At 41.1% G+C, this 23386-nt stretch overlaps 1 protein-coding gene across 1 annotated transcript in view; it reads left to right on the top strand.

The window, feature by feature from the left end:
• BCR (BCR activator of RhoGEF and GTPase) overlaps window positions 1–22027 on the top strand; it is a 42280-nt gene extending 20253 nt beyond the window's left edge. Inside the window, exons 2-23 of the mRNA XM_088477876.1 lie at window positions 137–303; window positions 802–906; window positions 990–1175; window positions 1834–1941; window positions 4083–4143; window positions 4350–4402; window positions 4486–4626; window positions 6113–6234; window positions 6317–6485; window positions 10203–10322; window positions 10468–10543; window positions 10648–10752; window positions 11641–11715; window positions 11829–11926; window positions 16911–17045; window positions 17207–17266; window positions 17659–17768; window positions 17939–18078; window positions 18698–18832; window positions 18949–19054; window positions 19356–19518; window positions 19711–22027. Coding sequence (XP_088334002.1) covers window positions 137–303; window positions 802–906; window positions 990–1175; window positions 1834–1941; window positions 4083–4143; window positions 4350–4402; window positions 4486–4626; window positions 6113–6234; window positions 6317–6485; window positions 10203–10322; window positions 10468–10543; window positions 10648–10752; window positions 11641–11715; window positions 11829–11926; window positions 16911–17045; window positions 17207–17266; window positions 17659–17768; window positions 17939–18078; window positions 18698–18832; window positions 18949–19054; window positions 19356–19518; window positions 19711–19800 — 2525 coding nt within the window. The 3' untranslated portion in view covers window positions 19801–22027. The remainder of the gene's footprint in view (window positions 1–136; window positions 304–801; window positions 907–989; window positions 1176–1833; window positions 1942–4082; window positions 4144–4349; window positions 4403–4485; window positions 4627–6112; window positions 6235–6316; window positions 6486–10202; window positions 10323–10467; window positions 10544–10647; window positions 10753–11640; window positions 11716–11828; window positions 11927–16910; window positions 17046–17206; window positions 17267–17658; window positions 17769–17938; window positions 18079–18697; window positions 18833–18948; window positions 19055–19355; window positions 19519–19710) is intronic.
• Window positions 22028–23386: the final 1359 nt, after the last annotated feature.

The following is a 23386-nucleotide window of genomic DNA, read 5'->3' as shown; positions in this document are numbered from 1 at the left end:
CTCCGTTATTCTCCCCCAACAAAGTTAGTAAATTCTTATGCTATTGGGTATTCACCAGATGTGCAGATTATTTTTGCAGCCCAAAACTGTTCTTTATTCCTGTGCCTTTTTAGACTTTCTGATTCTTTTCCCTCAGATGCACCGCTTTGCAGGACACCTCCAGGAGGTACGGAAGAGCAAAGGACACAACATGACCTTATGCCCTATATTGATGACTCCCCGAGCTCCTCCCCTCTGCTCAGTGCTAAGAGCCGCAGCAGCAGAGACACCCTATCCTCTGCGTCTCTGGAATCCAGCAAATCTGTGAGTTGGCATAATAGCATACTATAATAAGTGGGGCGAAGACAAGCGGAATCATCACAGACGTACAATCCCCAGCCTCAAAAATTACTTACACCTTTAAATCATATGTTCTCGTGATTGAAATCTTGTTCACTGGAACAGACTGGTGTAGATTAACATGACTGCTTTAGTAATTGTATTTACTGCAGTGATGGGCATCATATAATTTATACATTATATATATTTATACTAAGTAGGTATATAGCATAAGACTGTCAGTGTTCCTTATATTGCCAAAGCTGAGTGCTAAAGAACAATTTCTTCTTATCAGAGTACAAGTACAATAAGTTTACTTAGAACAAGTAGTTGAGTAATGCATAGTTAACTGTTTACTCAGCATAAATCACTGTCATTTTGATTTCCAAGACATAGAAAGTTACTTCAGGTCAGTAGGCCTGCACGTTATGCCAAGCCTCCTGTTACCCACCACTAATTTATATGGTGTTTCCCATCTCACAGACGGAGCTGGATCTGGAGAAGGGCTTGGAGATGAGGAAGTGGGTGCTGTCTGCGATTTTGGCTAGTGAGGAGACCTACTTGAGTCATCTGGAGGCTCTACTTCTGGTAAGAGAGTATAGATGTGGATACACAATTCTTGCAAATGTATGTTCTAAAATGTAAGTACACTACCCATGTTGCTTCTACAGCCAATGAAGCCCCTTAAAGCCGCTGCAACCACTTCACAGCCCGTTTTGACAATCCAGCAGATTGAAACAATTTTCTTCAAGGTTCCTGAGTTGTATGAGATCCACAAAGAATTTTATGATGCTTTGTTTCCGCGGGTACAGAAATGGAGCCACCAGCAGAGAGTAGGGGACCTTTTCCAAAAACTGGTGAGTGAAGCCCTACACGTTTGTGTTAAACTGTCACGTTGTCCAACAGTATTACAGCGTCACATGTTCCAGTGTTTCCAGGATAGTCCTGTTATTTGTTATTAGAAAACTTTTGCCTTTTAACAAATGTTATAGAATTCGATCTGTTTGCCTTGGCAGAAAATTTGTAGTAGGTACCTATAACCACTTTTATTTTATGTGCCACCCAAGAGGATTTGTGCAGCTTTTATGTCTGCATCAAGCTTTAAGTCACATGAGTGTACTTACTTTTTACAAATTAATGGAAGCTCCAATTGTGTCCTATGAAACAAGATGGCTCCTAACATGTGTTACTCCCATCACCTATTTAATTGTGTTCTATACTGATGTATTGTTTCCATAATTTTACAACTTCTGTCATATGGCCATAACCTACCACATGAAGCGTAAAATGTAATCTGTTCCTGTCCTGTTACAGTCCTTCCTCTTTCTTTTTTGTCGTCATTATTCTTCCTTCTATCTCTAATTATGTGCGTTAAGCTTTGTTCTCTCTCCGCATAACTATCGCTTCTCCTTGCCTTGTGCTCGTTTCTCATTCTCACTCACGTCAGTTTTTATTTTTCTTCCTTTCATCTCCCCTCACCGCATTTTCTAATTTGTTTCATCTACCATGTCTCAGGCCAGTCAGCTTGGTGTGTATCGCGCCTTTGTTGACAACTATGAGGTTGCCATGGAAACGGCGGAGAAATGCTGCCAGGCCAACGCTCAGTTTGCTGAAATTTCAGAGGTGAGAACAACTTTACTGAATTTATGCTAAGAAACCTCAATAAAATAGGTTTTACAGATAAATGCCTTACGTGACTTGGGGTTTTAGTGCAACTACTGCTGTATGCTGTTGTTATGTGCTTTTACTTTTTTGGGTGAAGATATGCCAGTATTAATTTTATATTAAGGCAGTTCTTATTCATCCTAATTTTACACCCTCAGTTCTGTGTACAGTAATTCTTTGTTAGATAGCATTTGAATTTATAATTAATATTTGTATTTGCTTGTGCCTGCTTCCCACAATGTTCCATGTCTGGTTTGGATATAGCACACATTAACCTGCAGTGATGAAACCTCTTATATAAAGCACCCAAAGTTTATCACCTTAAGCTGGGTACACACTGTGCCAACTGATCCACCCATGGGCGGATCCGCTGACACAGCGACCTATCAGGTAAGCTTTACAGACTTACCTGACTGATGTGTGTTCCCTGACATCCTAACTGGGCAGGTATTTGAATTTGTCTGCCCAGTTGAGCTGTCAATCACCGGTGGTCCCTGCAGCAAGTATTCAGGCGGCTACACACAACCAGATGCGCCGATATATATCTGTAGATATTTGGGCCATCTGCTGTGCTGCAGACTAGATGCGATGCGATATGTCTGTGAACGACGTCGTCCACAGAAATATCGCGGGTACACACGCCAACACACTCACAAAATATCTTAAGGTTACCGTAATGGTTCTCACCATTGAAGTCATTGGTGGGAACTGCTCATTGGCTGAGCGGCGGAAGGCTCACCCCTCTCAGCAAGTGAGCGCTCAGCATCGGGACTTCTATAGTGAAATCCCGCGGCTGAGCAGTCATTCCGGTAGTACTGTCCTTAGAAGACAGTACTAAGTTCGTGGACCGGGACAAATCGTTTTTTTGTTTCCCGAAGATGCTGGATGCCTACTTGGAAAGAAGAGGATGTGATCCACGCAAGGAAGAGGTGAGTATGGAGTTTTTTTATACAGGTATCCGTGGATTTCTACTTGGACAAGTGGACGTGAATGGCTACAGGAATACTAGGTGAGTATGTGTAATAGTGAGTGATGTCAGTGTGCATGTATGTGTTAATAAAATTGTACTATCATGGTGTGTGTCTTGTGTTTATTTTAATATTTATATTGCAGGTGAACTACTGGTACCAGCAGGCCCATAATTCCCTGCATGCTGGTACCTGTGGTTCTCCAAGTACCAGCATGCGGGGGAGACTTGCTGGGACCTGTAGTTCACCTGCAAAAGACAATATTTGAACATCTATTTATTACACAACATTTTACACTATCAATCCGGCACCCACTGCCCGGGGGGGCACGGGGATAGCATCGGGCTATCAGCCTAGGCCTGGGTGCCCTGGAGAGGGGGACCCCTTTATAGGGATTCCCAGCCTAAACTGACTAGCGGTCAGGGGTAATGCTTTGGCCAGATTCCAGTGCTGGCTATGGAAAATACAAGGCTCCCCTGTATTTCCAAAACCAGGACCGGCTCAGCTGAGCCCAGTGCTGGTTGTGCTAAATACAGGGGACCCCTACATCTTTTGTCCCCTGTATTTTGACAGCCAGGACTGGCGCTGAAAAGCCTGGTGCTAGTTGTACTAAATACAGGGGACCCCTATGTTTTTTTGTCCCCTGTATTTAGCACAACGAGGACCGACTCTCAAAAGCCCGGGGCTAACTGTTCTTTGGGGGGGGGGGGGGTCGTCTTGTGTGTAGGCACCTTGACTGTCATTTCCAAGTCTGTGCAAGATAAGTGACAGAAGCTGTTTGGCTGCTTTGGGCAACTTCTCCACTTTATTTATTTATACAGGTACTTTAAGTTACTGCCTTTAATTATTAGGTTTTAATCCCTATTATGATTAGAATACTCCATCTGTCTGTTTGTCTATCTTATGCTATCACATCTGTTTTTGACAGTTTTATTTCTAAAGAGATGACAGGTAATGACATGCTAAAAAAGTAGCTTGGATAGGTAATGGCCACGTTTTCCCTTTGGCTCAGGCCTCAGATTTGTTCATTCATTAGTGAGCATGTGCTACATCTGAGATAGTCCTGGATAACATATTAGGCTGTTTTGTCTCGATCCTCAGTCTCTTCATTCGAAGTTTTGTTGTCTTTAGAATCTAAGGGCCAGAAACACACGAGAGTCCAAGGAACATGCAGCAAAAACCTCGCTAGAGGGTAAGTGAGCATGCTGGTAAGGGGTAGGGAGGAGGAAAGGTTGATTGGCATCAGTTGGTGGCATTAGTAACTTTTTGGATCTATAGAACAAGTCTTTTGAAGGCCAAATTGGAATGAAATGCTGGGATGCTGGATACTTTCGGGTGTGTCTCCCTGTCTATTCTGTAATGGTAAAATGTGTCACCCTGTCTGCTCTTTGCTTCCAGCACTACTGTACAAGCCAGTGGATCGAGTGACACGTAGTACTCTTGTTCTTCATGTGAGTGACTTGTTATCTTCACTAATATGACTGTTCTCAACACATTTTCTTCTCATGCAAGCCTCACACTGTGATATTTCCAGGATCTCCTGAAGCACACGCCTTCTGGCCATCCTGACTATCCATTACTGCGAGATGCACTCCGCATTTCCCAAAACTTTCTGTCCAGCATCAATGAGGAGATCACTCCCCGACGTCAGTCTATGACTGTACGGAAAGGAGAGGTGAGTGACCGATTTAGTGGCAGGCAGAGACCTTCTGAAGGGAATGGGTAGCAACAGATGGATGGTTATTCAGTTTTTAATACATAGAATTAAACTAATGGTGAAGTATTTCCTTTAGTTCTGTAGACCACACCTGCACCTAAATATGCCAAGGTAAAAGTAGAACTGAAACACTGGTGTATAGTAGTTGTAAGTGTGTTATGTTATAGGCCAATATCAACAAACATTTATAATAACATCACATGCTTTTTGTTCCTCAGATACAGATTTATAGCCATAATTTATATCCATATAGTAAGAATTTCTGTCTTTTTTTTTTTTAAATAAAGCTATGATATGTTGATTCTATAGCGTAGTTTGGTCTGTAATAAAATCTGCAGCAATAATTACACTAATTTACAGCCATTGCCAAATGTTTTGAGAATGACACAAGTATTGGTTTTCACAAAGTTTGCTGCTCCAGTGTTATTAGACCTTTTTGTCAGATGTTACTATGGTATACTGAAGTAAAATTACAAGCATTTCATAAGTGTCATAGCCTTTTATTGACAATTACATTAAGTTTATGCAAAGAGTCAATATTTGCAGGGTTGTCCCTTCTTTTTCCAGACCTCTGCAATTCGCCCTGGTGTGCTGTCAATCAACTTCTGGGCCACACACTGACTGATGGCCGCCCATTCTTGCCTAATCAATGCTTGGAGTTTGTCAGAATTTGTGGGTTTTTGTTTATCCACCCGCCTCTTGAGGATTGACCACAAGTTCTCAATGGGATTAAGGTCTGGGAAGTTTCCTGGCCATGGACCCAAAATTTCGATGTTTTGTTCCCCAAGTCACTTAGTTATCACTTTTGCCTTATGGCAAGGTGCTCCATCATGCTGAAAAAGGCATTGTTCTTCACCAAACTGTTCTTGGATGGTTGGGAGAAGTTGCTCTTGGAGGATGTTTTGGTACCATTGTTTATTCATGGCTGTGTTCTTAGGCAGAATTGTGAGTGAGCCCACTCCCTTGGCTGAGAAGCAACCCCACGAATGAATGGACTCAGGATGCTTTGTCAATCCTCAAAAGGTGGGTGGACAAACAAAAACCCACAAACTCTGGCAAACTCCAAGCATTGACTAGGCAAAAATGGGCGGCCATCAGTCAGTATGTGGCCCAGAATTTGATTAACATTATGCCAGGGCGAATTGCAGAGGTCTTGAAAAAGAAGGGTCAACCCTGTAAATATTGACTCTTTGCATAAACTTAATGTAATTGTCAATAAAAGGCTTTAACACTTATGAAATGCTTGTAATTTTACCAAAGTAACATCTGACAAAAAGGTCTAAAAACCAATACTTGTGTCATTCTCAAAACTTTTGGCCATGGCTGTACAAACAAAAGAAACATAGTCAACATCATGGGTTATCCTTGACCACAGAGCTATATAACTTATTATAGATGTAATTATAAGTATATAATACTGCCTTCTTTCTCCATGCCTCACCAGCACCGGCAGCTTTTGAAGGACAGTTTCATGGTGGAGCTGGTGGAAGGAGCCCGAAAGCTACGCCACGTCTTCCTCTTTACTGATCTTCTACTTTGCGCAAAGCTGAAAAAGCAGATAGGAGGGTAAGAGCTGAGCATTTGGTATAATTTAGCTTTTAATCACCTTTAGAATTACTTTTTGACTTTGATGTTCCTTAATATTCAGGAAGAGTCAGCAGTATGACTGTAAGTGGTACATACCACTAGTGGACCTGTCCTTTCAGCCCGTGGATGAGTCAGAAGCTGCTGCTAACATGCCACTGATACAAGATGATGAACTGGAAGCTATCAAAGTTAAAATATCACAACTGAAGAGTGATATCCAAAGGGAAAAGGTATGTGTCTATAATTTGAGGGATAATGTATGATGTGCTGTAGATTTATAATATCATTACAGTCTTTGTACTGTACTTTAAACTAAACAGTAATGGTGTTTTTTTTTCATATACAGTGATGTGAAAAGTTTTTACCCCCTTCCTGATTTTTTCTTTTTGCATATTTTTCACACTTAAATGTTTCAACTCTTCAAACAAAATAGAATATACAGCAAATGCAACCTGAGTAAACACAAAATACAGTTTTTAAATGATTATTTCATTTATTGAAGGAAAAAAGTTATCCAACACATACTGACCCTGTGCGAAGCAATAATTTCCCTCTTAGTTACTAATTCAACCAATGATCCAAATTAAATTGACAATTGGGCTTGGTTAGAATAGACACAATCAGGCTTAGTTATTCCAGTCCTGCCAAATCTAAACATAACGGGAATGGTCAACCTACCAAAATTCCCCCCAAGAGCGCATCAGCGACTCATTCAGGAAGTCACAAAACCCAGAAGAACATCTAAGGAAGTATAGAATTTGCCCTCAGTTAATTTAAGCATTCATGATTTCACCATAAGAAAGACACTGGACAAAATTGGTGTCCATGGGAGAATTGCAAGACAAAAACCACTGCTAATCTATAGGAATGTAAATGCTCATCTCACGTTTACTAAAACACACATTGATAACCCCCAAGCCTTTTGGGCTAATGTTCTGTAGACTGATGAGTCAAAAATTAAACTTTTTGGAGGAAAAAATCCTGTCCTGGGTCTTGTTACATCTAGCGTAAAGCTAGCACAGCATTCCACAATAAAAAGATCATACCAACAGTCAAACATGGTGGTGATGGTGTGAGGATGCTTTGTTGCTTCAGGACCTGTCGACTTGCCATAATTGACAGAAACATGAATAATCTGTAGCAATAAGCCCTCCAGATATTTGGAAAGCTCTATTGGTTCAACAAATTCAGGAATATTATGTATGCGGATATTATTGCGTCTAGAGCGATTCTCAAGATCCTCGATTTATTCACGCAAGAATTTCACATCACTGCATAGATCAGCAACATCTTGATGTTTGGTCTCCTGTAATTTACACAATTCATCCTCATTTTTTTCCAAGGCGTCTGTGCGTGCACCAATCGAGACAATTTCAAGTTTCAATTCCTGCACCGCGGCTCACAGCACACTGAGTTTCTGGAGTTTCAGAGTCCACAGAAGCCGATTCTGTAGCATTTCCATCCACGGAATGAGCTGGAGAGAAATATTAGTTATAGGCGTGTTTTTTAATGTTTTTAGAACTAAATAATAATGCAGGGTCACCTGCGGAGGTCTTACGCTGACAATCAGACATAATGGCAATCATATCCAAAGCAGTGTAAAGCAAACAAGGTCAGAGAGATGCAGAGTCCTGGTCAGTAGTAATGACGTGCAAAAGAAGAAGTCACTCCAGGTACAGTTGAGGTTTAAAACATGACTGTAGGAGAGTGGAGTAGTAGGCAGAAAAGGGGTGCTGAGAAAACCAAATAAAGTCTATCAAAGGCTACTCCTAGAGGGAGGCACCAAAATGTCAAAAGTAGCCATAGGCCTGCACTGAATGCAAGGACTCACCACTGCACCCTTTGTAAGCCACAGAGGTGGGGGTAGCAGCTGCTGAAATCAAGGGAGTCCACTGACAGCTAGAGGTTATGCCTAAAGAGAGGTGGCAGTAGAAGATCTCAGGCTGCTTATTCATCAATGCAGCACCTGGGCAGTGGTCTGCTGACGTCAGTAAGCTGGGGGGAGATCCTCCTCAGCCCATAGCTGGGCGCCCATTAGCAGAGGTGTTATATGAACTGACGGTCAGGGAGCTGGTATAGCACTGCCAGTCGCAAGAGACGGCATGGAGGGGCACTGAAGGGCGGGCTGGGGTATGCGGCCGACAGGATGGCACCAGCAGAGTGAAGATCCGGAATGGAGAACCAGGGGATCAGGAGAGGACTGGAGAGACCCACATGCGGCTAAACCGAAGGTGCAGTTCTCCAGGCAGTGGGAGGAGGCAAGTAAGCAGTGGGCTTCCAACTAGCCAAAAACATCCATTCCTTTAGCCACTTTACCTCATACTCCCCCTTCCTGCACCAAATTTAAACCCCACCACCACTCACACACATACCTTAAAATGAGAAGTGGATTGGGTCGAAATTACCTACTATATCACCTTTTCCTTTTTAAAACTACCCTTTCCTGCTCTTTTCCGGCTTTCTACAACTACACATTTGCCAGCCCTTGGTAATTTTGCTCAATCTATCACATACAATATCTGAGAACCTCTCTCCCCTCCACACTACTTGTGCGACTTGTGTACAAACACCTATGTATCAAGCCTTCTAAAGAGTGTAGACGTATATAAGTGCAGACTTAGTCCATATCAATCAATCAGCTTCTATCTATCATTTTATAGATAGCATTTAACAAATACAATCTCGAAGCTGATTGGTTGCTATGGGCGACTTGTCCACTTCTCCACAGTTCTTTCCTGGTTCACTTCCCACTGTAGTGTGTCTAGATCTGGCACATCATCCCCTCCACTCCCACCACCTGTTGGGGTCCCATAAGGCTCTGTTCTTGGGCCTCTGCTTTTCATACAGTGGAACTACAGTACCTGTCCGCAGGCAACACTAAATTTACTATCAATAACACACCAGAGTCTTCCAAGCCTGTGCCTTGGTGTCAAGCTTGAGTTCGCCTGAACATGCAAACTTTTGCCAGTATGTGCCCTTTTCATATCCATGATCGTGGTCATTGCTTATTTGTATAGTGCTACAAATTTTGCAGCAGTAGACAGTTGTCCTGTAATGTAAATGCTGTCATATATGTTTGTTTGTTTCTAAAGAAATACGGTGAAGACAGAACAATACCTAGATATGAGGAACATTCAATGGGTTAACATGCAAAGGGGCTCATTCATCATAGGGGACTATCCAGCCCCTGAAAATAAGTATCCAACTCGCCTTGAGTTGCGGCAGTGGATACTTAATTACCAGAATGATTCAGCATTGCTTCGGTGCAGGTGGGGGGTGAAGACTGAGGTGATTTTTATACACACAGTATATATGTATATATCTCTGATTATTTGTGGGTGGTCTGGACGGATGCAAACAGTGGATGATGTCGACCTTAAACTGTTTGAGATTGGCTGTTTGTGAACCCTTGGCTGACATTGATTGGTATTTTCTTCGTCACTCGGAGATATGTTATGTTTATTTTTGTTAGCATGTTTAAGATTTTTTTTTAGTGTATGTGCAACAAACAGTAGTTTCTAATGTATTAGGGAGGTTTTTGTAGTTTAAGTGATGTCTAATAGCAAATGCATTTGTTCATAAAATAAATTAAAATATATTGTTTACAACACGTGCAAATGTGGGACATAATTGCCTGAGATGTGTGCCTTGCGTGATCCAGATGCATATCCTAAAGGATGTAAGCTCTATGTCTGTCTGTTATTAGCCAGTCTTGTTCTATTACTGTTTGTTCCTCAAACAGCCGTGGAATATGCTAGCGCTATATAAGTATCTGATAATAATAATATGCTTCTGTTCCTGACACAACAGATCTAGGGCATACTGTAGCATATAGGCATAAATAAGATTGTTACATGTGACTCATGTTATAGCCAATTTGCTTCAGCCCCTATATGTGTATTACTTGGTGCAGTATATCTTTTACATACTTTATATCTTTATTTCAGAAGGCTAACAAGGCAGGAAAGGGTCTGGAGCGTCTGCGCAAAAAACTTTCTGAGCAAGAGTCAATATTACTATTGCTGTCCCCAAGTATGGCCTTCCGGGTGCACAACCGCAATGGGAAGGTGATCCTTCTTGTCACACTGCTTTATGGGCTTTTTATTGTTTTCCATCTAATTGGATCTCTGTCTTCTCTTATGATTTTATTCATCTAACATTTTCCTACCTGCCTGGTGTCTTATCTTACCTCTGAGATGTCCTTCATTTCAGGGCTACACTTTCCTGACTTGGTCAGACTATGAGCGAGCTGAATGGGGAGAGCACATCCGAGAGCAGCAGAAGAAGTGTGAGTGGACACCAGATAGGCTCTACCTCATTCATTCTAATATTTAATTTTGATTTATTAATGTATTAGCATTTCTGTTACTAATGTCTTGCTGTTTTATCTAGGTATGAAAAGTTTCTCTCTTACCTCATTGGAAATTCAGATGTTAACAAACTCCTGCGTGAAATTGCAGACAGTGCACAGGGTTCCCCTGACCGTCAGTAAAGAAGGTGAGAAGGCTATTGAGCAGATGGTGAATAGGGTGATGGAGTGTTTCCAAATGCTTGTTTTTTCAGCAAGTGTGGCCAGTCCATGAAGAGGGCATAATTAGCACATAACCAGCTTTAATATACGTTATACAATGTATAGTGTATGTAATAATTCTGACATATACAGGACCAGAAATCACAGTAAGCCATTATATGCGGAAGTAGGGCCATCCTGTCCAAGCTGAATGTTTTTATTTCAGATGTTGGCTCCATTCCAGATTATTTAAGCAAGTTAGTCTGGGGGAGCAGCAAAATAACCTTGCACTGTCCTGGAAATATATGTACAAATTGGACTCCTTATGCAATGTATAGTGTATTGTTATAAAGTATTAATAATTGACCCTATAGATTGTCTATATTAGTGAACCCATAACACTGCATGTTTTCCAGATGTCCTAATTCATGCATAGGGGTATTTATTACTGGCTCACACATTTTAAAAGATCAAGAGGTGGTCCTAATTATTTAATTTGTGACACTGAGGGGATCTTAAAAACATGCAACTTTAGTATTATATACTATTACTATTGTGGGTATCATGGTGTGGGCTGGGGAGGGTGGTTTCCAGGCAACCGGAACCCCCCCTGCGTTTACAAATGGGGCGCTCCCCACCTGATCCCGGTGGGGGTGGGTGGCTTTTAATTTCTTAGCAGTGTTCTAAGAAGAGAGAAGCTGCCCACGGGGTTTGGGAGATGAGGACCCTCCCGCTGGCAGCATAATTGGGTGCAGGGTGAGTGCTGGGTCCCAGAGATGGCCCGGGCCCTCAAGCAGTCGCACCCCCTGCACCCATTATAGCTACGCCCTTGGATGTTTCCTATTCCCAGTTCATGTTTTATCTTCTCTCCTCAGATGATGAGTCTTCTGGTCTCTATGGGTTCTTAAATGTTATTGTCCACTCAGCCACTGGATTCCAACAGAGCTCAAGTGAGTGAGAGTACAAATGGAGCCCCCTACTGTTACAGACCTCAAAGTACAATAAATACAGCTTCTATGTAGCTGGCTTGTTTATGACAGTGTTTTCTTTATTGATTACACAGATTTGTTTTGCACCCTGGAAGTGGATTCCTTCGGCTATTTTGTTAACAAGGCAAAAACACGTGTTTATCGGAACACAACTGATCCCAGCTGGAATGAGGTGAGGATATTTTGCATCATTCTTGTCTGAAGCCTCTGGTAGTGTACAAGGTAAACCTCCCCTCCCACAGAAAGGAGTCACTACCCTATCCCCATTCCTGGTGATAGGTGTTTCCAGACAATACCAGTCCATATCCTATATATTACCAGTCCTGCTAGGCTGCTGTCATTCCCCTGGCTCCTCCACTCTATTGCCAGTGATCTTATTAGTGATAAAGTTCCTGTTGCTCCTAATGCAAATAACGTAATTGGTTGCTGAAGCGCATTGCAGGAGGAATATCCGTGCACCATTGCTGTTTATAACTAGCTAGAGAGTTCCTGTTGCTCTTAATGCATATAACTGAATTGGCTGCTGAAGCTTACTGCAGGAGGAACAGCCATGCACGATTACTTTTTATAACTCTAGCTATAGAGTTCCTGTTGTGGGCAGTGACAACACAGAGTGATTCTACATTCAGAGCAGGGAATATATATAGAACCACTCGGCTGCTGAGAATAACCGTGTGAAAACAGGAAATGTAAGCACACACAGAGAAGTACCTGACCAGTCACATATCATATTCCCGAATGCTACTTTTTGCTGCAGATGAAAACATTACACAGAAATAAATAAAAGTGGCGGCAGTCAAAACCATTGGAAGTTCCATCCCCAAGTGGCTGCCTCCCTGGACTCTTGCCTATAGGGAATATATTGCCCTGCCTGTTCTCGTATATGTGCATATATCCATCCTATTGACATTAGCATGGCAAGAGCCTGAGATTACTGCCTACTGGGGAATCGGTTTGTCACTGACCCTAGATCTAATGCTTTGGCTGGGAACCATTAGCAACAGTTTCTGACTGTTGAATCTCATGTTGCTAGAGCCAACTGTATATCTGGTGACACTATAGATTTATCAAAGCTTGGAGAGTGATAAACTACCAACCAATCAGCTACTAACTGTCATTTTTCAAACACAGCCTGTAAAGTGACAGAAGCTGAATGCTTGATACTTTGTCTCTCCAATCCTTGATAAACCTCAACCATCACTAGGCTTCTCATGTAGAAGACAGCCTTGCAGTGTAAGCATGCTCTAGTATGTAAATACACATTCAAGTTACACATTAACCTAATATTCTGTTTACATGGGTTCAAGCAGGGGCCCCAGGTTTCTGCTACAGTGAAGCAAAACACTGCATGCTCATACATTCAGCATATATTTGATATGGAGAAGTTGCATCAGGTATGGGTGGATATGCTTTTCATATATATATATATATATATATATATATATATATATATATATACACATACATACACACATATATATATATATATATATATATATATATATATATATATATACACACTAGTGGCAAAAATTGTGGAAACCTTTAGGAAAATTGTGTTTTTAAGGTTTAATTGTGTATAACTGCATTATTTTTAATGAAAATCTTATGAAGGTATATATCTCTGGAAACATAATTTTATACACAATATAGTGCAGTTCACCGCGATGAAATCTCCTGCAAAGTGCTAATTAGCACTTCAAATCGCAGTCCCCATTATAATCAATGGGGACTACGATCTGACCCCTATGTACTAAACTCCCAAAAGTGAAGCTTTTCGGAGTTTAGCACCGGTAGTTTACACCATCTTCAGATCTCCAAAAATTCCTAAAAAAAGTGAGGAACACCCACAAAAAAAGACTTTGATAATGGGGGCGAAAAAGTACAAAGTGGGGGTACACACATAAAAAGTAGCGAAATAGACTTTTTATGGGGTCTGCAAGTATCACTTTGGCGATTTTAAACCATGCTTGCACCCATTTTCAAGTACCCCAAATTTGACAGGACTACTTATTTTCTCTCCAAAAAACTGCTTAATGCTATTCTTCACCACTTGTGCAAAGGCGCTATATAGAGGCAATTGAAAGCACTTAAGTACCCCAAATACCTCCAGGGGGGTTAATCGGCGACATCTATACTGATCCCATTTAGGGATTTTTTGATGCAGTTATCCTTTGGGGGTCTGTCCCAAGGGTTCATAGTGGTTTCCGCACCTTTGCACCCCAAAACCGCAATTCTGCACTTTTTTCCGCCTACTATTCATAGATGAAACTTTTTCACCTGTTACATTACATTGACTTTCCGACAGGCGAAAAAAACTCACAAATGGCGATACTTTTTCGCGGATCTCGGCTTTTTGCTTCTAATTGAATACGGCCTTAGTGGGGTTAGTGGAGAAAGTAGGATGATATTTAGACATGGATACAAAGCCATCTCATACTTTAATTAATTGAGCTTTATCCAATGTTTGAAGGCAGTAGACTTGAGAGGCCATATAACAGTGATACTTGTTAGAAACTGCTAGACCCCCATTCGCCAGGTGTATTGTAGTAAGATTTAGTTGTGGATCAAACAGAAAAATCTAAGATTTCCCCTAATTAATCTTAATTATGTTATAACTCAGAGGAGTCCATAGTGAGATATGTAATCTCCGCCCCCTTAGAATGCTAATTGTCTGGCACAGACCTCTTTCCTCTTGTTCTGCCCCTTGAACTATCCTTACCACCAGTGCTACTTCTATTTTGTCTAGTGCTTCCCTTCAGCAGCTCTAACAATGTCTGCTACCCCATACTATGGGTACAGTATCATTGAGCACTGTTGTGCCTACCCTGCGACTCACCACTACGTGCTAATTTTATCCACAGCAAGTCGCCGTGCCGGTGCAAGTGGTGGGAGCGAGGGTGGCATCTAAAGAAATGCCAGCAGTATTACAGCGTGCAGAGTAACAGAAAGTGGGCGTCTCAGACCTAGCATATGCAGACGCAGAATACAATACTGTACCAGGAGAAGGGCTGATACTAACATTTGCATATTATTGCAGCCAAGAATCCTGCAACCGACGTAATAGCAAACTCCGCAGCATCCAGCTCTGAATCGGGCCCAATGTCTGGAGAGTGACACTAAGGGGTAAATTTACTAACATGAGAGTTTTTAGAAGTGGAGATGTTGCCCATCGCAACAATCAGATTCTACTTAAAATTTATCTAGCACCTTCTAGAAGATAATAGCTAGAATCTGATTGGTTGCTATGGACAACATCTCCACTTCTAAAAACTCTCACTTTAGTAAATTTACCCCTAAATATCTTATGTTGTTTATATTTGTCATGTCATATATTTATGTATATGTCACAAATTCACCATATTCTGCTGCTTACTCAGCCAGACACTGATACGTTACAGAGTTATGCAGTCCAACCTCTCCATGTGCACTCTGGATATAGATAAAAGCCAATATCTAATTGCACCTACAGTAAAAAGACAAATTAAAATAAAGAAAGTTTGAAAGCACACAAAATGAATATATAAACCTGTACAAAAATTACAGCACGCAGCCTTTCCCTTATGTTCCTTATAGCCACCCAGACCACCTCCCCCAACAAGGCAGATTTACATCCCAGAAAAAAGTAAATCGAAATTAACATTAGGACCAATGTCCATAAGCTCACAAAAAAAAAAAGAGAAAAATGAACCTGTCCCAGGGATCTAAAACTACCACCAACCTAAAGCTGGGTACACACTGGCCGTTATATATCGGCCATTTAATTGAATATCGTGGGTGCGTCGGCCAGTGTGTACAGACGATATGTCTGTGAATAATGTCGATCACAGACATATCACGTTGGCTGTGCAGCACAGTCGATGGCGGATATATCTGCAGAGATCTCAGTCCATCTGCAGATATATCTTTTAGGTGTGTACCCACTTTAATACCAGACTCCTCATTATGAGTTGCTTCAATGATATTGATTGTAGGCTGCCCTAAGGATAAATTGCTCGTATTATAACCGAGATTGGCTTTAGATTTGGTACTTAGGTATAACTGTCCTGTGACATATTTGCAGTTGATTATAATGAACACCCATATATGTACCCCAACTATTGTTGACCTTCAACTTGTTCTTTGATAAATAGTGATTTTCTATTATGAGGAACATTTTGTAGTCTTACATATGGCATTTAGCTGTCGCTGTCATGATATCTGGCATTGTGTGTTCAGGATTGTTTTTGCCAAATCATCCATTAGGCAACCTAGGCTCCTGCCTAGGGCTCAATGAGCACTGAGGGGAACAGATTATCTAATTATTTTTTATTTATTTTACAAAGGAGGGAAGGGGGCTGAAACCAGCACATTGCCGAGGACCACATGGGGTCTTAATGTGTTTATGCTCCAGATTCATAGCAGCTTCTGCTGGGACCCCTTGTAATGGCCACTGGCTGCCCTGTATGTGTGCAGTGGTGGCGATCTAACCTCTGAGTTGGAGGTTAGTGCTTTCACTGACATGGAACATTGTTTAATGTCTTTGCGGCATATATCTTTGCAGATTAGGTTATAATAGATGTTCCCTCAAAGCTTAAACATGTGACCTGATTTTATCCTTTTCTTTAAGTGTATCTATAGTGGAGAATGATATTTTATTGGTTGGACTAAAAATCCAGAGAGGGCAGGGACATCTCCAAAGCGCAATGTGCTTTGCTTTTTCCAGGCTGCATCCACTCTGTGGAATGCCCTTTCTCACACAACTAGACTTCCATGTAGCCTACAAAACTTCACGCATTCTCTGAAAACACACCTCTTCAGGCAAGCTTATAAAAGTCCAGCATCACCCTACACTACTCTAATTACCTGTATACAGTTCAAACAAAATTGACATGTGTTCTTTCCATATTCAAACAGCGCATTGATTGCTGGCAACATTACTGTATGTCTGAATCTTACAGCCCACTAAGCATTTTCTATATGTAGAATTTAACCTCATGTAGCAAATTTCTATGTTCCTATAGATTCCCTATAGATAGGTAAGCGGGCCCTGCTCGCAAGATCCCAATAATTTTATATTACCGTGTTCCCAATTGTAAAGCACAATGGAATATGCTAGCAATGTATAAATAACTGTTATTAAATTAAATAAACCCTTTTGGCTTTTTCACACACAGGAATTTGAAATAGAACTGGAGGGCTCCCAGACCCTGCGCATCCTGTGCTATGAAAAGTTCTACAATAAGAATCGATCTATAAGGGAGGACGGTGGCGAAAGTAGTGAGCGCATGGTAGCGAAGGGACAAGTACAGGTAAGTGTGGCAGGAGCAGTTTGCATATTACAGTATGAAAGGTCGAAAATAGCAGATTCAATTATAAATAGGTTGTTGGGAGAGCATGCGGGTGCATCATTATAGTATAGTGATAATCCAAATTTGTCATGTAACCCACTGTGTTCTTTTTCTCACATTAGTTGGAGCCTCAGATGGTCCTGGGAAAAGATTGGCAGAGATCAGTTGTCTCGATGAATGGGGTAAGTAATACATAGTGGGTATTATTTGGAAAGATACAGATGTGGACATCTTTCTGCTGTGCAGGTTACACTGACTCCACCTTGCACTGCATACCCCACTTTATTCATACCTCTTTACAACCTTAGGGGCATATGTATCAAAGCTTGATGTGAGATAAAATTGTGAGATATAGATCATCAACCAATCAGCTTCTAACTTACATTTTGCAGGCTGTGTTTAAGAAATGATAGTTTGGAGCTGATTGGTTGGTGATATATATTTCACCATTTTATCTCACATCAAGCTTTGATACATATGCCCCTTAATCTCTCATTTGGATCTAACCCCCTGCCCATCCCTGATATTTGGGCCCTCCCATCAATTCCCAGGATCCTGATCACTTTCTCTATAGATAGAGGTCAAACTGTCGATGAAGTTCACAAGCCGAGAGTTTAGTCTGAAACGCCTTCCATCACGCAAACAGACCGGGGTTTTTGGAGTTAAGATTGGGGTTGTAACCAAGTAAGTGACATTACTACATTATAAATACCCTTAAACATTGACATTACAATCCAAATGATGAGCACATGGAAAAACAATGATCACATGTTCAGAACTGAGTGCCATGTTTAAAAAAATTGGTACTTTGATGAAACTAGGATATTAAGTATCTACAATTTATTTTATCTCAGACGGGAGCGCTCTAAGGTGCCATATATAGTGCGGCAGTGTGTGGAGGAGATTGAGAGGCGTGGCTTGGAAGAGGTTGGCATCTACCGAGTGTCTGGGGTAGCCACTGATATACAAGCCCTGAAGAATGCTTTTGATGCAAGTAAGTGGAAATAGAAGTACTGTCAAGTACAGGGCAGATGGGCATGGTAATAGAAAGCAGACATTAGAGCTAAAAAATACACCTACAAATAAATAAAGACTTTTAGTAATTAAGAAAACTAATGATTGACACAACATGAAAATAGAGGCATGGAAATTGGCAGACTTTGGATGCAGACATCTAGGGGTAACTTTACTAAAGTGAGAGTTTTGAGAAGTGGAGATGTTACCCATAGCAACCAATCAGATTCTAGCTATTATCTTGTGGAAGGTGCTAGTTAAATATTAAGTAGAATCTGATTGGTTTCTATGGGCAACATCTCCACTTCTAAATACTCTCACTTTAGTAAAGTTAGCCCCTAGAGTCAGCCTTAGATTGTAAACTACAACGAGCAGGGCTCTTTTCAGTAGTTTGTTTGGTTTATATAATGCCCTTGTACCTCTTACAAATTGTACAGTGCTGTGTAAATTGCTAGTGCTTTGGATAATAATGATGAGACAGAGGTACATGGTATGGGGTCAATTCTGATGCAAAACTCAACTCCAAAGATGAAATAAATAAAAGGCCAGTAGGAATGTAGCTATCTTTGTTACCATTTTTTATTGTTCCTCTTTGTAAGATAACAAGGACGTGTCCATCATGATGAGTGACATGGATGTTAATGCCATCGCTGGTACCCTCAAATTGTATTTCCGAGAACTACCTGCACCACTTTTCACAGATGAACTGTATCCCAACTTTGCAGAAGGGATCGGTGAGTTTACATGTGTCCCCTGTGATAATGTCAATAATTATCTTTCTTAAAAATCCTAAAAAGCATTCTTGTAAATTATTTTCTATGCATTGACAAAGTCATTTATTTTCTCTCAGCCTTGTCTGACCCTGTGGCCAAAGAGAGCTGTATGTTGAATTTGCTGTTGTCTCTGCCGGAGCCAAATCTGCTCACTTTCATCTTCCTACTCGATCATCTCAAAAGGTAACCTGGGATTAGTCTAGGTAGGAGATAGTCACTGCCCATTGTCGATTTATTTAGTAACTGTGTTAGTAATTACCCGCCCTTAATACAATACCACCTGTCCTGATCTAGCCAGATGCCGGCTCTGTTTCCCATGCACTGCCTCTTGTCACCCTGTCTTACTTGCTCCTACACTTACACCACTGAAAAACACTGCAGCAATAAGAAATACAATGACAAACCCAACCACAGTTTGTTAGTCCAGCTCTCTAACAATATCCCTCAGCTCTCTTTCTGATGTTTACCCCTTACACCGTATCAGGGTGGCAGAGAAGGAGAGTCACAATAAGATGTCCCTACATAACTTGGCTACAGTGTTTGGTCCAACATTGCTGCGACCATCTGAGAAGGACAGCAAGATCCCAACCAACCCTACTCAGCCAATCAGCATGGCAGACAGCTGGAGTTTGGAAGTGATGTCACAGGTATGCTGGGACTGTGGTTTGAATTTGATGTAGTTTATTGCCTTTAATTCTGGATTAATTCTCAATGGAATCTTTATTTTTGAGCAAACTATGATTATTATTGTATTTTTTTTTTATCTAAGAGAGGACTGGTTTTATTGTTGGTTTCTGTTTGAACCATACCTGAATCTTCCATTAATTATTCTCTTTCAGGTGCAGGTTCTATTGTATTTTCTACAACTAGACACCATTCCCGCCCCAGACAGCAAACGTCAAAGCATTCTCTTCTCAACTGAAGTGTGACATACTTCTCCACCCCCCGACTCATGGTACCCACACCTGCAGGAGATGTGCTGCTTCTATGGTTCATCTAATCAGGCCCTAATCCCTGCTCAGTGAGAGCCTGATGGAAGGGAGGGCCGGATATCCCCCCTTCTCCTTTGTAAACACTCCAAAATTAATAGGAGGATTGCACTAGGAATTATCAGCGCTGAAAGTGCTATATTTTTAATTTATTTATTTATTTTCTAGTAGAGTAACCAGAGAGCAGCTGTGGACCAGTGGACCCTGCTCCCCCCCTTCCCCCAAATAAAACAACGAAACAAAAAAACAATAAAAGCATAGAATTATATATAAAAGATGTCTTCAGGAACCAAAATACCGTATGGCTGTACTGCAGACTGCCATGCAATTAAAATACTGTGTTTTGTTTTTGCTTTAAAAATGTTTTATTGAAAGTTACAGTACAGTCATGCAGTGCACATATGGTGCGGAATCAACAGATTGTTTTATATACTTATCCCAGCCTAATAATATCTTGTTTATCTGTTAGCATACACAATAGATTATCTTGTTATAGGGCAGAGCTTAGACTTGTCTTTGCACACTGTTACACTGTATATAAATGCAATAGCTAATTCTAGCTCTGGTTGTATTTATATATATATATATATATATATATATATACATATATAGGCCTCGATATAATATGCTTCATAACTTGATTTAGCCACTAGATGTCAGAGTAGTCCTCAGAAGGGGGACCTGCTCCTGGATTAACCTTTACAGTGCTGGCTATATCTGAGGTCCTTATGTTAGTGCAGGGATGTTTGCACTGGGACTTCCTTGTGCCCGTTATTTCAGGTGTATGTGTAATAGGTTTTAGAACATTTTTATTGTCTGTCTGTGTATTTGCAGCATGTTTTACCTGGTTATTCCTCTGACTAACACTCTATGTTAAAAAAAAAATATATATATAGCCAAAAATGTCAGAATTGGGTTTTATGCAGGAAACTTTAAATTGAAAATTACTCTAACTTTGTGTTCAAATTGTAAATTTTAAAATGGAACCTCTTTTTCCAGTTCATATTTATAGAGGATGGGTGCACATTCTCCACTGCAATTCTACATCCCCTTGTGGAGCTCTTTCTGTATAAGAGGGCAATGCTCCCTTTGCATTTAGAGAATGGGACTGTTGTAAACTGATCTCACTGTCTTGGCATATTTGTTGAATTCAGAGCAGCATCTGGAAGTTGCTGGATGTAACACGTCATCGTCCATACTGGGATCTGAAGCCATAAAGCAAGTTACTGACTTTATTTCAAGTATTGCCTCCTCGGAAGTTGACGGAATCATTTATTAGACAATGCCACAGTTTGAAAGTTGAGCTGGTCTCCGTGTTCAGGTGCTTCACACGTTGGACAACAGGAGTTCACTGCCAGAAACGTGGATGTGTTTCCTCCACGTACTACACATCCCTGGCGTCCAACCTCACACGTGATCTGTACATGATGAGTGGTAACATTGACATGTAATACATGTGGGCGATGTGCTATGAAGTAAGCTAGGCCTGTGGGGTTGTTCTGGTTTGTATGGCAGCTACTGAGCACCTATGGGCCTTTTGTGTGCTCTGTCTTTTAAAATGTGTGACCAGAATCCTCCTAACTAGTCCAGTGACGACAATATTTAATTTCTGCATTCAGTCAAAAACAAGCAAAATGCTTTGTTTCATTCATAGCAACATTCCTGTAAGAAATGCCTTAGAAAAATTACTTTTTTATCTCTGGTAGTTTTAACCCTCTCTGGCCATCCAATGTCTCAGATATTAAGTGAATACTTGCCCTCCAAAGCTCCGGCAACTTGTGGAGTACGAATTGTTGTTTTATGTTTTAATTTTTTAATGAAACCAGCAATAAGCTGTGGCATACTCTGCAATGCCCTGTGTACATTGCCAGGAAAGGCACATGCTGCATCACTGTACGTTACAGATGAGGAAGAGGAGGATTCTGGGGACCGCTAAGCAGGATGGAATATTATAACTGAGATTAGTGGAAGATATGCTTTACTTCACCCCAGTTTTAGGGGTAGGAGAAAGCCCCAGATACATTGATGTTTTTTTGTGTTCTTTTTCTAAATGCGTAAATAATATTTAAAAAAAGGGAATTTTATTGAATTTGTTAAAATATTCAAAAGCATTTTTAAGCCTCTGTTTGTACACAAGCTATTCAATAAAAGTAAATCTAGAATTAAACAGTGTTTTCTAAATTGTCCATTAAGACATACACCAAGTGGTTTAAAAAAATGTTGGTGCACAGTAGAGGCAATGTATAAAAGCTAAGGCCCATATTCAATTAGAGGCGAAACGCCACGATCGGTGAAAACTTTTCGCCGATGCACGGTTTTCGACCCTTTGCCCTATTCAATTCCAGGACGTTTTCCCCTGGGCGAAAACTACATAGGCAAAAACAGGCAAAAAAGTTTCTCCACCCAAAGGCAGGAGAAAAGATGTGCAAAATCCCTATTTTTGAGTAAAACTGTGGGGACTTGGGAGCCGATTCAGCCCCTCTCGCTAGGATGCGTTCGCTCATAGCTGGCCGATTGTCACTTTCTGCGCATGCGTACGCATCGCAAAGCGCATGCGCGAACCACAGCGAGAGATTGGGAAGCGGACTCTCGCCCAGCATAGACAGTCCAGCAGAATGAGTGACAGGAGAGGCCGTTTGTGGGTGGTGACAGGGGCAGGCCACTAAAAACGGGGGAGTGGAGTTACGAGCGCAGGCGTGCCTGAGTGTCCCAACGCCGTTACAGAGGAGTGCATAATTAACAGGCAGCGTCTTTGTACATGTCACCTGGTTGAAATACACACTGAAGTGATCACAGTGCTAGCGGCAGGGTATGGTCAACCTCAAGTGCTGCGATCGCATCCAATGGTGCTCGATGTACCAATGGTCCCATGCAATTCCAGGAGATGACGTGCAAGTGGGTCGTTTTATGAATGGCTGGTGGGTGTCTGCATACACATAGTGATTGCACGCCAAGACATAGCGGGCGTGCTAATGCCTTGCCGTGCGATCGCCTGCCTTGCGGGGCCTGCGTTGGATTTGCATACGCATCAAGCGAGCGTTCACATCTAGCGAGAGGGTCTGGATGAGTTCCTTGGTTCAGAACCCTTTGGCCCCCCCCCCCCTAATGACTATGCAAAAAAAATTTTTTTTATCTTCATACCCCCTAAAAAAGGCATGTAATTTTTTTGTGTGAAAATGTAAGCAGTGTTTGAAAATGGGATTTAAGTATTGGATCTAGTATTTTGGGGTGCTGTATGGATGGGGCAGGTGTTTTAAGGATTGCAGGGTGCTGCAGATGTGTTTTATAAAATGCACTTTAATAACTCCAAAATATACTAATACCCATTTTAATGTACCCCTAATTTAACTACAGCAATTAATTATCACCAAAGAAATTACTCTATAGAATTTTTTCACACTAATGCAAAAGTGCATATTACATTTGACTAAATTTAGGAACTTAAAATACTTTAATTACAGCTATTAATACACTTCTATATAGATTACCAGGGTCACTTATGTTTTTTTGGGGGTACAGACTGATT

The sequence above is a fragment of the Taudactylus pleione genome, unplaced genomic scaffold (assembly GCF_031769625.1).
Source record: "Taudactylus pleione unplaced genomic scaffold, aTauple2 ptg000205l, whole genome shotgun sequence".
Classification (NCBI taxonomy): Eukaryota; Metazoa; Chordata; class Amphibia; order Anura; family Myobatrachidae; genus Taudactylus; species Taudactylus pleione.
The sequence above is the reverse complement of the archived record's forward strand: the minus strand, read 5'-3'. Positions and strand labels throughout refer to the sequence as shown.